General features: G+C 42.1%; 1 protein-coding gene across 2 annotated transcripts in view; it reads left to right on the top strand.

The window, feature by feature from the left end:
• Nucleotides 1-12,291, top strand: part of trim62.1 (tripartite motif containing 62, tandem duplicate 1) — a 31,266-nt gene extending 18,975 nt beyond the window's left edge. The window contains exons 3-6 of one of the 2 annotated variants that reach the window (XM_041034181.1): nt 914-1,009; nt 4,123-4,379; nt 6,818-6,933; nt 10,100-12,291. In XM_041034181.1, coding sequence (XP_040890115.1) covers nt 914-1,009; nt 4,123-4,379; nt 6,818-6,933; nt 10,100-10,650 — 1,020 coding nt within the window. In that variant the 3' untranslated portion in view covers nt 10,651-12,291. Of the gene's footprint in view, nt 1-913; nt 1,010-4,122; nt 4,476-6,817; nt 6,934-10,099 lie in introns of both variants that reach the window. The other variant, XM_041034180.1, reaches the window with a different exon arrangement.
• The last annotated feature ends 2,563 nt before the right edge of the window (nt 12,292-14,854 follow it).

The raw sequence follows: 14,854 nt of genomic DNA, 5'->3' as shown, positions 1-14,854 counted from the left end.
ATGGCAAGTCGGTCCGTTGGTCCACACTAATATATCTCAACAAGTATTTCTACCATTGTCATGAATTTTGGCTCTGACATTCATGATCCCCAGAGGATAACTCCTGTGGACTTTGGTGAATCCCTTGACGTTTCCACCAGTGCCACCATCAGGTTTATCTTTGTGGATTTCAGTGAAATATTTTGAAAACCTTTAGCTGGGTTGCCATGAACTTTAGAACAAACATTGACGTCCATCTCAAGCTGATTCGTACTGACTGTTGTGATCCTCTGAGCTCAGCTGTATCTAGAGTCTTGTACCTCAAGTATTTGTATATTCAAGCTTGTACTGAGGGGAGTACATCTGCTGAACCACTTCTGTCCAAAAATCTAAATATGTGTGCACCGGTGTTGTCACATGGGACCTGCTTTAAAAAAATAAAAAATAAAAAACTGCACTCCCAGCCAGCTCCTGCAGAGCCTCCCTCCTGCCTTGGGGAGACTTGGAGGTGACTGAGTCGTGCAGGTTCTGCCAGCGTGTTCGTGATTAGAGATGAGACCCAGTTTTCTCTGACAGAGCCCAACATCTCCAGAGATTTCATTTAATCTTTCATATCTCGCTCTCCTTGCTTGTTTTGTAGCTGAGGCTTAAATCTTTGCTGCCTCGTACCCGAGCAAAGAGAGCCGTTATACAAATAAGGCAGATTAAATCAATATAATAGAATTTAGACTTGCAAAAATGTGTCTGCCAAATGTTTTAGTATTATTTTTTGGTAAATGACTTTGTTTTTGAGAGATAATGTGAACAAAACAGAAGTGGAGTGTTTAAAATGGACATGAAATCCTCCAAACACATCAACCAACTCAGCTTAGTTCCACAGTTCTTCAAGTTCAGTCACCAGTTACTGAGCTGTTGTTTGTTGTTTGTGTTGCAGAGGGAGATGAAGGAGCAGCTGGCCACCCTGCAGGACAGTGAGAAGGGACATACTGAGGCCCTGCAGCTCCTGCAGAGACAGCTCACAGAGACCAAGGTACTGTAACATTTGTAACCACACAAAACTGTGACTGTAACACAAAAAAAATAGTTTTCATTTACAGAGCTGGACAAGGACCAATTACATCCCCTGGGGCTGCAAGTAAAGATCCAATTATTTTCCCTATTAATCGTTTAGACTATAAAGAGTCAAGAAACAGTTTAAAAAATGCCTGAGGCGACATCTTCAAGTGCCTGGTTTTGTCTGATGAACAGTTTAAAATCTAAAGATGTTTCTTTTACTGTCGGCACAGAGGAAATGAATCTGAATGTAAAGTGTGATGGACAAAAGTAACAATAAATCGAGAAACAAGAAAAATAATTAGTGTAATTCCAGTTTTGATTGGAAGTAACTGCTGCAGCAAATGTGTGTGGAAGTCAGACGTAACAATGCATGCAGGAATTTACAGAAGCGTGACATCCTTGTTTGCATCTTAAGCATCCAAATAGAAACAGTAATACTCATTTAGTAAAACAGGTTCATACGAAACAAAGTGTGAGTGAGCAGGAAATACAGGACAGGTCTGTTTAACGTGTGCAGTCTTCCTAAATGATTTGGACTGACAGTTAAATTCCGACACATAAATTGGTTTATTGAGTGGCTGTTTAATCTCGACACCTTGTTTTAATCAGCGAACCATGAGCATCCAGTCAATATGTCAGTCTGTCAACCCCCGCCCCCCCCCCCCCCCCCCCCCACCCACACACGCGCACACACGCACACACACGCACATCTCTCCTTGCTTCTGTAGTGACATTGAACCAGGTAAGGGTTTCTGGCAGAGACGATGTCGCAGCCGTCAGCGTTATTTGTCATTTAGGGACCACATTCCTCTTTCTCCTATTTTTCTACCTACTGTCCAATGTCACGACATCACCCATCTTTCTATCCGAGTTCTGCACTGCAGGACCCTCCGCTGCCAGATGCACTCTGGCTGCAAGATCCGGGCCTTTTAGCTGCCATCCACTCTTCATTGGAAATGAGCTCTTCTCATTAGATTTACATCCATTTGCACAGAGTGCTCTGCTTGGAAAAGAGCCACACTGTGACTGCATTGGTCTCGGATGCATTTAAGTAGTTGATAATGAAATGTCTCCCTGCATTTCTTCTCCATTTTGCTAAATGTGAGGTTGCCTGAAGTTATCTTCTTTTTCATTTTTACCTTATTGTTTCTAAAGACTGCTCCACCGATTTAGCATTGCACTCCCCTAACACTGTTGTACTTACAATGGACAGTTGAAAAAAAGTGCCAAAATGGATGCAGCAGAACCAGAGATTGATATTTTCATAGCCTCAGGCTTGTAGCTTCAAACGAAGAAGAGGAGTGGGCTACAGAGGTCTGGTATACTCATTTCTTTTTAACTAGAAGCCTGTAGCTTTCAGCCGCAAGTGTCGCTGACTCAAGTGATGTCACTTGTGATTTATCAGACTTCACACGGCTTCACACAACTTTTTCAAGTGAATAGGAAATTGGTCTCAGACTTCTGGACCCCACTGTACATGTCTGAAATCAGTTGAATGCCCCTTTAATGTGAGACTGAGCTGCATCTCAGCTCTTGTGTTAAGATTGAGAAGGAAGCACTGCAGCAGCTCAGCTCCCATTTTAACTGAATGTGCCATCCTTATACTCTAATTTGGGTCCTTGGCTCGTGTGTATTTGGGAGGCTCTCCGTCTGAAGGATAGACATTGTGTCCTATTCACATACCCACCGGGGTTTCGCTTGATAATCACATGCTTCCCTGAAAGGTAGCCAGCATCCTGTCTCCAAGGGCTGCAGACTCCCTCTCTGTGCCATCACAGCCTGCTGGGCCAAAGCAGCAGACACGTCACTGAGACTGATAGCAGAGCTGCTGCAGTCCTCCTCCTCCTAACCACCAGTTTTCAATTCTTAAGGAGGTAGGAGGGCTGGGATACAGCCCACCTGAATGTCATAGCTCTCATGCTTACAGAGGAATAGTCATCTTAATAGGTTCCCACATGCGGAGTGAGAATACCTGCCCCTGGCATCTGAGAGAACAGGAGAAACATCCCTGCTATTTGAAGGGGATTGATTAAATTTTTAGGCAAGTTTAATTAAAGTGCAGATCACGGTTCCTAAATCCAGCTCCTCCTGAAAAGACCAGAGGAGCAGTTGAAATTCCCATCATAAAAAAAAAGGCTTTATTCATCGAAGGTTCGCACAAGAAAGATTCATCTGAAATTCTTGTTTAGATCAATGTCTCTGTGATTCAGTGAAATTCATTAATTTCACACTCAGTCTCACTCTTTCTCACTCAGCTGCTCTCTGATGAACAGATGTTTGGATTTCTTTAGAATCTTTTGTATGTGAGCACAAGTTAAACTTTTCCTGTAAAACGATGACTGCTGGAGCCAGACCGGAAAAGTTTTCATAAAATGCCTGAATGAAGTCCAGCTCTTTACTTTCCTCGGAAGCTTCAAATGGAAAGAAATTTTTACAGGGTTTGCACGTCACACCCCTTTGTTCTGTCTCTGACACTCAGACTGCTAACGCTCAGATGATTCATTCTCTTTGATGTCCAACTTCCCATTTTTCCTCCTCAGCTACAAATCAGTTTCTTCAGCTCTTCAGCTCCCAGTCTGCTGTCCCTTGCAGCGTGCTTGGCTCTGTCTGTAATGGCTTCAGCTTTTCTGCCCGTCCACCAGTTGGTAATCACTCAACTTCACAGGATGTCCTTTGTGACCCGCTCCTTGAATATCTTTCTGGGTTATTTCTGTTACAGTGTACTTGTGTTTGTTTCTCCTTTCTATAACAGTGTAAAAGTTTCTGTGTTTTCTCCTTGGAAGGTTGTACTTACACTGTTTTCAGAGAGCCACTCGAAATCAATACATGTACAAGCTGAATCAATGAATGAATCTTAATGTAATATTGACACAATTTAGAGCACTTTGTAAGCCCTTAATTTCTGACCCTTGTGTAATTAAGAGTCAAGCTATCCTGACTGAAACAACAAACCCAGTTAACTACAGTGCAAAGTCTATTTCACAGTCCTGTAATTGCAGCTATAAATATCCCAGATGAGGGTGTTTTGTTTTGTTTTTTTCTTTTTCTTTTCTTAAGTAAACCATCTCCTGCTTGTGTGTGTTTCAGTCCTCTGCCAAGAGTCTGCGCGCAACCATCGGCGATGCGTTCGAGCGCCTTCACCGTTTCCTGCGCGAGCGGCAGAAGAGCATGCTGGAAGAGCTGGAGATGGATACGGCGCGCAAGCTCGCCGACATCGAGCACAAGATCCAGCGCTACAGTCAGCAGCTGCGCGACGTCAAAGAGGGCATCCAGATCCTGCAGGAGCGCCTCAACGAGACGGGACGACACGACTTTCTGGAGGGAGTAGCCGTCACGTCTGAGAGGTGCCTCACCTGCCACGAGTTTGCAAAAACAGTCCCAGTTTCATCACTTCAGCCCCATAAGAAAACAAAAAACACTTTTGGTCCAAGAAGGAGCAGGTTGTTACCCACTCAAGCCATGTATCAACACTTTGTCTAACATTAGAATAAATGGGAGTGAAACAGGAGTGATAATGATGATACTTGGTAATCTGCCAAATCTGTGTTCTGCTTGTGCTAAACATAAGGCTGTTTTGTAGAAAGTTGAAATTTGAGCAACAGATCAGCTAATCCCTGAACAGATGGTGAATTAGGCCTGAAATAAACCAGCTGTAATGTTTAATCAGGGAGGGGGGGGGGTGCTTCAAGACGATTTAATTGAACAGTTTAATATCTTAGAAGAGCTTAATGAGGTTGGATATACAGCTAGCGAAACTGGCAGATTCAAACAGCACGATATCTTTGATTAAATGATGCAACATGTTTTTAAACTTTTTTAAAGCAACCTTCTTCTGGCACAAGTATTTTTCAATCAAAATTTGGAGTGGTGACTATATTGTCTGAGAACAAATAGTTTGCGTAGAGTTGATGGCCAAGCAGGTAAAACCGGGTCCCATTTCAAGACTCAAATACAAGTCTCTTTGCCTCAAATTTATCCTTTTATTAGATATTTTCTCATCCAAATCCAGAAGTAAGCAAACCTCTCTAATGTAGGACTTTTGCTTTTTGGGTTTCTTGTGTTGGTTTGTGTTGGCACAACATTAAACAATGGAGAATGTTTGGTTAGACAAAATAATAATTAACATTATGCTGCAAATTTAGGTACTGAAAAAGTTTGGTTTCAATTTCTTGTCAGTAGGGAAAGTCAGGTATTGAACATTTTCTTATGTTGCACACCCTATAAATAAGGTCAGTAAATAATGTTCATCTTTAAAGATCAAGAAAAGACATGATCATTGAACTGCGTCACCATATTACACTGACCACAAGCCCTGTGACAGCCTTGTGTCATATTATCAGTGTTAGTGTACAAACAGGTGACAAATTAAAGTACAAACTAATGACTGGAGAAAGATAGCAAATGCAAGTGCCTAAATGGAGGCACCATGAGGCCACTGAATGGATTCACGAATGCAACTGAGCACCTGTGGGAGATTGTGGACTGACATGTTATAGACCACTTTCTAATTCCAGAGTGTCTCTTTTGGGTTAAGGTCTAGGCTCTTACCGGGCCACTCCAAAAGGTGGATTCTCTTAGTTTTAAGTGATGCTTTTATGTTGGTGTGCAGTGCCCTTTTTACAGCATGCATAGATACTGCATGTTCTTCCCAGACAATTCAAATTTGGTGTCATCATTCCACAAAACATTTTTCCCCAGTAAGGTTGTGGAGTGTCAAGGTCCACTTTGGCAAACTACCATGATTTGTGTACAGTAGACTCATGAACAGAGATGCCAACCAGCACCAATGATTCCTTTAAGCCTTCAGCTGTTACTCTGGACTTCTTTTATACCTCATTGAACATTCTGCATTGTGCCTTTGGAGTCATCTAAGCTGGATGCCCGCTTCTAGTGAGAGCAGCCTTAAACTGTGGATTGATGAATACCTAAACTCTTTGAGATTACGATGCAACCCAATCCAGCTCTATGCAAATCAGTAGTTCTAGATCATATGTCTTCTGAGTTCTCATGGTTCACAAAGGCAGATGCTTTTTGAAAAGTTTTGAAAAGTTCAAGTAGCTCTAACCCACACCTCTAATCTGGTTTCATTGATTGGACTCCAGTTTTACTAACTCCTGATTCCAACTAGCTGTTTATGGTATTAGCTGAGGGGTTCACATAATTTTTCCAGCTTACACTGTGACTGTGAATGTTTGAATTACGGATCCAAAATGGACAAAAACAGTACGATGATTTCTGTTCTGTTAGTTCAAGTAGATTGTGTTTGTTTATAATTGCATCTTTGATGAAGCTCTGACCATATCTTAAGATAAATTTAAATATAAATGCAGATAATTCCAGGAGGATTCACTTTCTTTTGCTCACCACTGTATCCTCTAGTTCCAGCTTGATGTTACGTGACATATATGTAAGCTCCCTTTTTTTTAATACACTGTAGTGTGATTGTGAGGATTTCAGTGCGGTAAGCAACCCACAAGTCCTGAACTCTTGACTACATGTAGGAGTACACTGAGTAATTCATGTGGAGGTGAATCATATTGAATCATATTGTAATGGCGTTAGAGCTGAACCCCTCCCTACACCCCCCTCTCTGATATATTCATCTCTGTTGCGGGAGATTCATGAAGCAGTTTGTAAGCTGTTTAATGTCAATAACAGCACAGTTCAGAGACACAAACCAGATTAATTACTTGAAGCATCGACAGTTGAACAAGAGGCAGCATTATTTGGGAAAAGCAGCAAATTGGATTTAGACTGTTATTGATCTGTTTTTCTGTCACAGGATTAAAGGGAAGATACATGAGACCAATCTGACGTACGAAGACTTCCCAACATCCAAGTACATGGGGCCCTTACAGTACACAATATGGAAGTCGCTCTTCCAGGATATTTCACCAGGTACAGCATGTGAACACTAGTGGAACATGTGATATGTGCAACTTAAACATGCAAGTGAGTGAATATGCAGCGTGTAATCTAGTGTGAAGCACTGCATGTGGTAAAGGGAATAGTTCAGCATTTTGAGAATTGTTCCCATTTGCTTTATTTGCCAAGAGTTAGATGAGAAGATATCTCTCACATGTCTGTTCATTATATTTAAGGCTGCAGCTAGAAGATAAGGCTGCAGCTAGAAGATTGTGCCCTGAAAACTTAAGCTCTCTAACTAACATGTTATATCTCGTTTGCTTAATCTGTACAAAAACCACAGTGTAAACACAACACTTTATTTTTGCCATGATTTTTTTTTTTTTTTTTTTTATTGTGGTTTTACAGAGTTGTGCCAGTGTTTTTCTTGGTCAGGTGACCCTCCATAAAACCACAAATTGTTGTTTGGGTTTTTGAACAGACTAAACAAAGATAAAACATACTGAGCAATGAGCTTTAGAGTTGCTGGTAGGCAAATTTTCAGACTAGCTGTCTCCTCCTGTTTCCAGGCTTCGTGCTAAGCTAAGCTAATGGCCTCCTGACTGGAGCTTCATTATTTAATGGATAGATATTAGAGGAAGGAATCGATCTGCTCAAAAAACTCTGAGTAAGAGAATACAAATAACCATATTTTCCAAAACATTAAACTGTTCCTTTTAAAATGTGGTTGATTATCTAATTTTCCCCGAGTAGCTGAATGTTTGAGAAATTCATCTTGCAGGAACTAATCCTGCCCTGCATTAATGTTGTGGGGATGCTTTCAAGCTTTTTTCCGTCCTCGGATGAGAAATGGTGGTCGGACCTGGAGGCCGGTGATGCCCTTCTGCGGTTGACAGTGCTGAGAGGAATTCTACTCCCTCTGCCCTACAGCTATCATTTTCTCACAGGAGATTATTTAAAATAATGTGCTGAGGAATTTTTTTTTTACTCCCTCAATCAATCCTCCCATTTCAGCTCACTGCCGCTCTGAGGGGAGGCCAGGCAGTTTTTTTTGGCCTCCCTTGAGTAGCTGCCAAATGGAACAATTGGTTACGATCCATCACCAGCGGTTGCCAGAGACGCAACAAAGACATTCCTCCCATCATCCCTCAGCCCTCGCTGTCACTGATGGGTTTGTGGGGATAAGTACCAGACGCTGTGGGTTTTTTCTCCCCCTCTCATGTTCAGCAGGAAAAATGGCTTCTCCGCTGCTGTGTGTATGCTTGCATGTTTCTCTGCATGACACAGAGAGGCACTCAGGTTATGAAATTTTAATGACTTGATTGTAACAAACACTAGAGATGTCATTGACTGGAGAAGGTATTGTCCTGTCCGCTGGCCAGCCGCCAGACATCTCACCTCCATTTATCCCATCTGATAAATATACATAGGAACTGGAAAGATACCTTTCCCACTCTTTCCTGCAAAGGGAACAAGCAGTTATTGTTCAGCCTGATATGGTTCACTTATAACCGAATGCTTACAGCAGACATGGGTGCAGATACTTCCTCCCTTAAACCGCAGAACTGCACCGAGAAATAGCCACCTACCGGCCTGGATCCTGTGGCGCTTGTAGGATCTGCTCCTCCCTTTGCTGTAATTACTGCTTCACTGCATTGTTTGCCGTCTTTGCCTGGTCTGATATTGCTCACATCGAGCTCCCCTATCAGACTCAGGAGAGTACTTGGCTATAAAAACATCTAGTTTATGCATGAAGGTAAAAGCAGATTATGAAAAATATATCTTGGTGTACTCACAGTCACACTCGTTTCATAACTCCTTGTTTCATTTTCCTGAAATAAGAGTCGAGCAGCAGTTGGGTGTGCCGTTTGATAACAAGTCATCCGTCATCTTTTACCACAGGGCATGGCTTTGATCACCTCCCCTAACTCTGGCAGTAGTGATACATATATATATATATATGTACTGTAATTTTTCCTCCGGGTTGTGGGTCTTAAAGGGTTTAGCCAAAGCATGAAAACATATCATCTCACTTGCAGTCCCTCTGGTGGTTTTTTGACATGGAGATAGTTTTGGTTTAATTGTCCAGGTTATATCTGAGATCTGTCTGCGAGATTTCTGCCTCTGCTCTTATGATGGGGCGTCTGGGGGGGCGAATGGAATTTTACCAGAGGACTATTTGGTAGAAAGTAGTTCCAATGAAAAATGTGAATCATCCCGAGTAACCAGGGTCTTGCAGCACAAAAAAGCACAAAAAAAGCAAAAGGGCTTGAACGGTGACTGCCTTCAATTAGGATTTATGTGGATTGATACCCTCAGTAACATGGAAGTGTATCTGCTCTGTGAGTCAGGCGAGTGACGGCTCTTTCTGAGTGAAGTGCAGAAGCCTCAGAGACAAGTCTGTGAAATTTTCATTTTCAGTGCCGTCTTGGTTAAAACATGTATTCTTCAGTATATATTTTCTATTCAGACCGCGTCCTTTGATTTTAATCAGCTTCCTGTGATGCAATGTCTTCACTGTTCATAACCTCGACCTCACCTCTCCTGTGAAGTGGCTGAGCGGCCTAGTGTATTACACACTGCCTCAGCATAAAAGTGTTCGCACAGCATCTGCAATGATAAAGAAAAATGAGGTGCTGAGAATGACGCTGCAGTCTGTGGTGGAAAAATACTTTCCTCCTGAGGAGAAGTGAAATAGAATTCTTTAGACAGTTATTGTCTTTTGATGCTTTATTATAAAATAAGAGGTCTGACCCCAGGTTACAAGTTACAAGAGTACTTATGCCTGTTTCTCAAATACCAGGATGGCAAGGATGGCAGGGAGACAAAATAATCTGAAGGTCAGAAAATAGAGATAAGTTGTGCTCGGAGGCACCGGAGACATAACAGGTGTCTTCACAAAGTACAGTAAACAAAGTACATTAGGCCACTACAGGTCATGTTATATGTACTTCACCCAGAATTGAATATACGAGTTCATGAGAATATATGAATGCTTGATAAAAGAATATATGGTTATATGATAAATTGACATTACACAGTCCTCACTTTTCTGTTTGGCCAAGCTTAGTCATAACATACTGACGTGTTTGTTTTTTTTCTCCCATTTATCTCGGTCCATGGTTGTCTCTCCACAGTGTTAAATTTAAAAGGAAATGCTGAGTCTCTTACTTCATGTCCCCTTTCTTACTTTCCTCAGTGCCAGCAGCGCTGACCCTCGACCCCATCACAGCCCACCAAAGACTGATCCTCTCAGACGACTGTACCATCGTGGCCTACGGAAATCTCCATCCGCAGCCGCTACAGGACTCCCCCCGCCGCTTTGATGTGGAGGTGTCTGTTCTGGGCGCAGAGGGCTTTGCCTCAGGTGTCCATTATTGGGAAGTGATGGTGTCGGAGAAGACCCAGTGGATGATTGGTGTGGCCAACGAGACAGTCAGTCGCAAGGGCAGCATCCAGATCCAGCCCAGTCGCGGCTTCTACTGCATTGTCATGCACGACGGGAACCAGTACAGTGCCTGCACTGAGCCCTGGACCCGTCTCAACGTCAAGAGCAAGCTGGAGAAGGTGGGGGTGTACCTGGACTACCCAAAAGGCCTGCTCATCTTCTACAATGCGGATGACATGTCCTGGCTCTACACTTACCGAGAGAAATTCCCCGCTAAGGTCTTCCCGTATTTCAGTCCTGGGCAGAGCCACGCTAACGGCAAGAACGTGCAGCCGCTGCGAATCAACACTGTACGTCTTTAAGAGCTACACACATCTATGGTCATGATTGTCCTGACAGATGAATCCATCATAGGTGAATTCACAGGACTTGTGTAGGTTTCAAAAGATATTAAAGAAATCAGTTTAAAAAATGTTTAATAGGGTGTTTGAAATGTTTATTTCTTTCAGTTTGGTGTTAAGAATTGTGCTTGATGTTGCTCTCAAAACCTGCGCTGTTATTTTTTGTGACTTGAAACGACCATGAGATAACGGCCTGCATTTGAGCCTCATTCTGCATCTTTTATTGAAAAGATGACACTAAATGGAGACAGAGGGGCCCCTGGGGTCCTCTGGAGTCTGTGGCAGTGTGTTTAAAAAAAAAAAAGGAACAAATAATAAGTCCAGCTCTTAAAGTGACTGTCCCAGGCCCACCTTGCACAGTCCCAGGGGGCACCACTCCCCTTACTAAGCTCCAGGCTTGTCAGACCTGACGTTCCCTCTCTGTCCAGGCGAGCGGACACTGAAGACTGGTCACTTGTCTTCTCTGTGCTGTACAGTTGGCTTAGCTTTGTTTGTGGAATGTGATTGACAGCATTCGGCTCTTTTTTTTTTTTTGGCGGTTCACCCTGAACTTGTCAAGTCTGTTGGCACTTTTTACTTCTGTCTGAGACCATGATCTTGGTTCCTCCTGTAGGACACATGCACATGTGTCTGCTCAGTGTTAATCATTACAAGGAAAGATCCCATTCTGTGTGCACCAGCGATTCTCCATGTCACCTAAAACAAATGAAATGAATGAAAAAGTAGATCATAGGCTGCCCATCCCACATATCCACTGCCCAGTTCTGCCCACACGTGATAAGAAAGTCTGTTTGGAGGTTGTCTAGAAATGTGCTGCTATTGTTGAAGTAAGGAATTTCATATTTGTATATAGCATATCAAGGGTTAAAAGGATTAAGTCTCTCATCATGTTGGCTCATGTTTAAATTTCCGCTCTTTCCCCAAATCCACAAGTTACGCTAGCGTACAGCATTTACTGTACCTGTGGGGGGGTTTTTTGTCCACTTTAATGTTGACTTCAAGTACATTTGTTAAAATCTGAAAAGTTAAAGATGAAACATTGCTCAATGCTACAAAGAGCAGCTGTTCATCATTTGCGTAAATGAAGCCAGGCTGTATGTTTTAGGAGGAAAATGGAGATGGATGGATAGACTTGAGCACAATTATGTGATCCTGGCATTCCCTTGACTGCTGCTGGGTTACATAATGATGAAATCACTGATAATTCCTCCGAGGCTCAGCCGTGTTTATTTCTTCTCCCCACGTGCCTCAAGTGCTCTTGTTTATCATTAGTGGTACACAAGTCCTGCACAATCTGCTCTAAGAGGCTCCTGTCCCTCAGCCAAGTCCACCATACTGAAAGATGTGTGTGTCTGTGGGTGGACATGTGCACAGGCATGTTTGAGTGGCCTGCCTCAACTATAATTTTAAATCCAGCTTTGGTTGTGTTTGATAAAGCCCATCTGGCCCTCATATCGTACCCATAGAGTGGCCAAATGTGGCCAAATATTTCTTTGGGAAATCTACAAATGAACAAAAAAAAAAAAAATCACCTCACCCTTACTTTGCCACTGTACATCTTTGCATTTATATGTGTGTAGTCTGTGTTGTCCATTTAAAAGAACATTGGGGCAGTGCCCTTGTTTTTGTAGGATCTGATTCTGGTATGTGCAGTATGATGCAAACTTGGGTCAAATTGTGAGCATCTGCAAGTGATTGTTGGTGTTTGTTAGAACTTGCACAGATCTGCAGGGGCCTGTGAGTTGTTCAGAAGCTATCAGGGGAACATTGTTTTACATGAGTCAATATTCTGGGACTTACTCATCAACTGTAACCAGATAACTTGGCGAGCTTGCTTTGTGAAAAAAAGGATTTATTTATTAATGTGTGGTTTAGACAATCAAGGGCAGTATTGAATTCTTTTTTTTCCGATCTATAAATCACGATCTTGAATGTCCTTGCAAAGTAAGTCCCCAACAGGTTGGCTCATTCGGGTTAAAACAAATGTTAAAATTTGACCCCAGTTTGCTGCGTCGCAGGCCTCAGTTCGGTCCGCTTCATTAAGACTTTCTGTTTGAATATAAAGAAGGAGATTATTGTGAGGTGGTGTTTGGTTACTCGTGATGCTGATGATGCTAATGGTTAAAATGATTATGATGATGATAACTATGACACTTTTAATGATTATAATGATGATGATTGTGTCTTTTGATGATGGCCGCTGTGCACCCATCATTGTGTGAACACACTCTAGTGTGCTTTTGCTGCTGGAGGTTTGTGGGAAATGTTTTAATGTACAATAAATTACTGATAAAATCAGACAGTCTTTGTAACTTTGTCCTGGTTTGGATGTGCATCAGGATTCTACATCTCCAATCTCATTTTTTTTTCTCTCACAATACAGATCCAATATCTGTGATCTTTTTTTCCCATCTGTACACCACTCTGTGTGATGAAACTTACTGGAATTATTTTTATGAAGGTAACCTGATCCAGAAAGTGTTACAGCATTAAAAACTAGGTTAGCAGTACCTATGACTGAATGAATGTTACTGATATCGGAAAGACTGAATTTTATAATGACACTGATAAAAAAAACTGTATGCAGTATTGATCAGCGAAGTCACACCAGACACCTGATCAATAAAGTCAGTATTGGGGTCGATATTGATGCATCCCTAGTCTCTAACCTGGGCAATTGAAACCTCCAGTGGTTCATGAGCTGATTAACAATTAAAAAGAGATGAAAAAAACTGCAGGGTAAAATTTGTTAATCATTACAGACATGTCTCTCATATTTGCTATTTTCTTGTGAAATACTGGATGGATTCATCTCTTCAAGCCTGTAAAGCCATGCTAGTGGCGCTCTGAGCTAAATGCAAACGTCAGCATGCTAAACTGCAAAGACTGGCAGTCCCTACATGCTGATGTTTGGCATGTATAATGCTTACTATGTTCGCCTTGTTAGTTTAGCATGTTAGCATGCTAATATTTTTCTAATAATCTAAAATAGTTGAAATGTCACTTTTTTTTCACTTAAATGTCACATAAATGTCACTTTGCTTTAACACTGACGCTGCTTTAAGGTCTAAGTCTTTGGTCAGAGTCCACATGATGTATCATACTGCTTTGTGAACAAGAATATCAACATAGTTAAAACTGAAGCTCTCAAAATGAAAATGAAAAAACACAACTCTGAGGCAGACGAATCCTGTTTGAAATACAGGAAGCCTTTGCCTCTGCTTGTCAATACCTGCATCGGTTCAGCAAGAGTTTCATGCCAAACATTTTAGTTGAGATGTGCCAAACTCTCAGTTCTGCTAAGCTATCCAGCAGGGAAGTGGGAGGTTGTGCACTGTCTTTTATTACTGTTCCCTATTTTGGCATACGCTGAGGCCCAGGCGTGTGACATGATGAATAAAAAAGCGAAGTCTGCTGGAGTTCAGTGTTCCCTCACTGCGGGTGTGCCGCAGCCTTCAATAGGAACCTCTTCATTTGCCATCTGTGACGCATGGGAATGACTGGTTGTTACACTGGAGACAAGAAATTGTCATACAGCTTGAAATCTTGATGGAAAGTGAACATCTGAGTCACACGCTGCATCAGAAATGCAGAGAGTTATGTTTTTTGTGTAGCCCTGCTGCTTTATTATTTCACACTCCAAAGCAATTGAGTCTTGTTGCATCACCATTACAGCTGTTCCACAACAAACTGTGCAGTTTGAAGGAGAGTGCCATTTATTCACAGCAGACCCTTGGGGACAAGTGGCTTCATATTCTCAGCTTTGATTCTGGGCACTATTCTCAGCTCACTCCTATGATGGAGACAATTTTACCCAAGGAGAAGGTGTCCATCTTGTAATAGACATTTTTACCCACGGGGAAAGTGTCCATTAAAAAGTCACCGAGCTCTCCTTTGAGAGACCCGTATCTGATTCCAGGCTGATGTGGCCCTCCTGAGGCGAGAGTTTTTAATCTTGTAAGTGGTGGAAAAGGCAGAGAGGAAGGCTCACTTTTGTCATCACTTTTTTTTTCTTTTTTTGCAGTTAAAGAAATTGAGCTGTAACTGTAATGCTGGTGGCATAAACAATTCCTACAGGTGCTCCAGCTTTTGCTGATTACTTACAAACCTGCATGTACAAAGACAGTGCTGGAACAAACGGTGTTACTACTCCCTCTGATTTTTT

This window comes from Toxotes jaculatrix, chromosome 3, assembly GCF_017976425.1.
Source record: "Toxotes jaculatrix isolate fToxJac2 chromosome 3, fToxJac2.pri, whole genome shotgun sequence".
Classification (NCBI taxonomy): domain Eukaryota; kingdom Metazoa; phylum Chordata; class Actinopteri; family Toxotidae; genus Toxotes; species Toxotes jaculatrix.
This window is presented reverse-complemented; position numbering and strand designations above follow the sequence as displayed.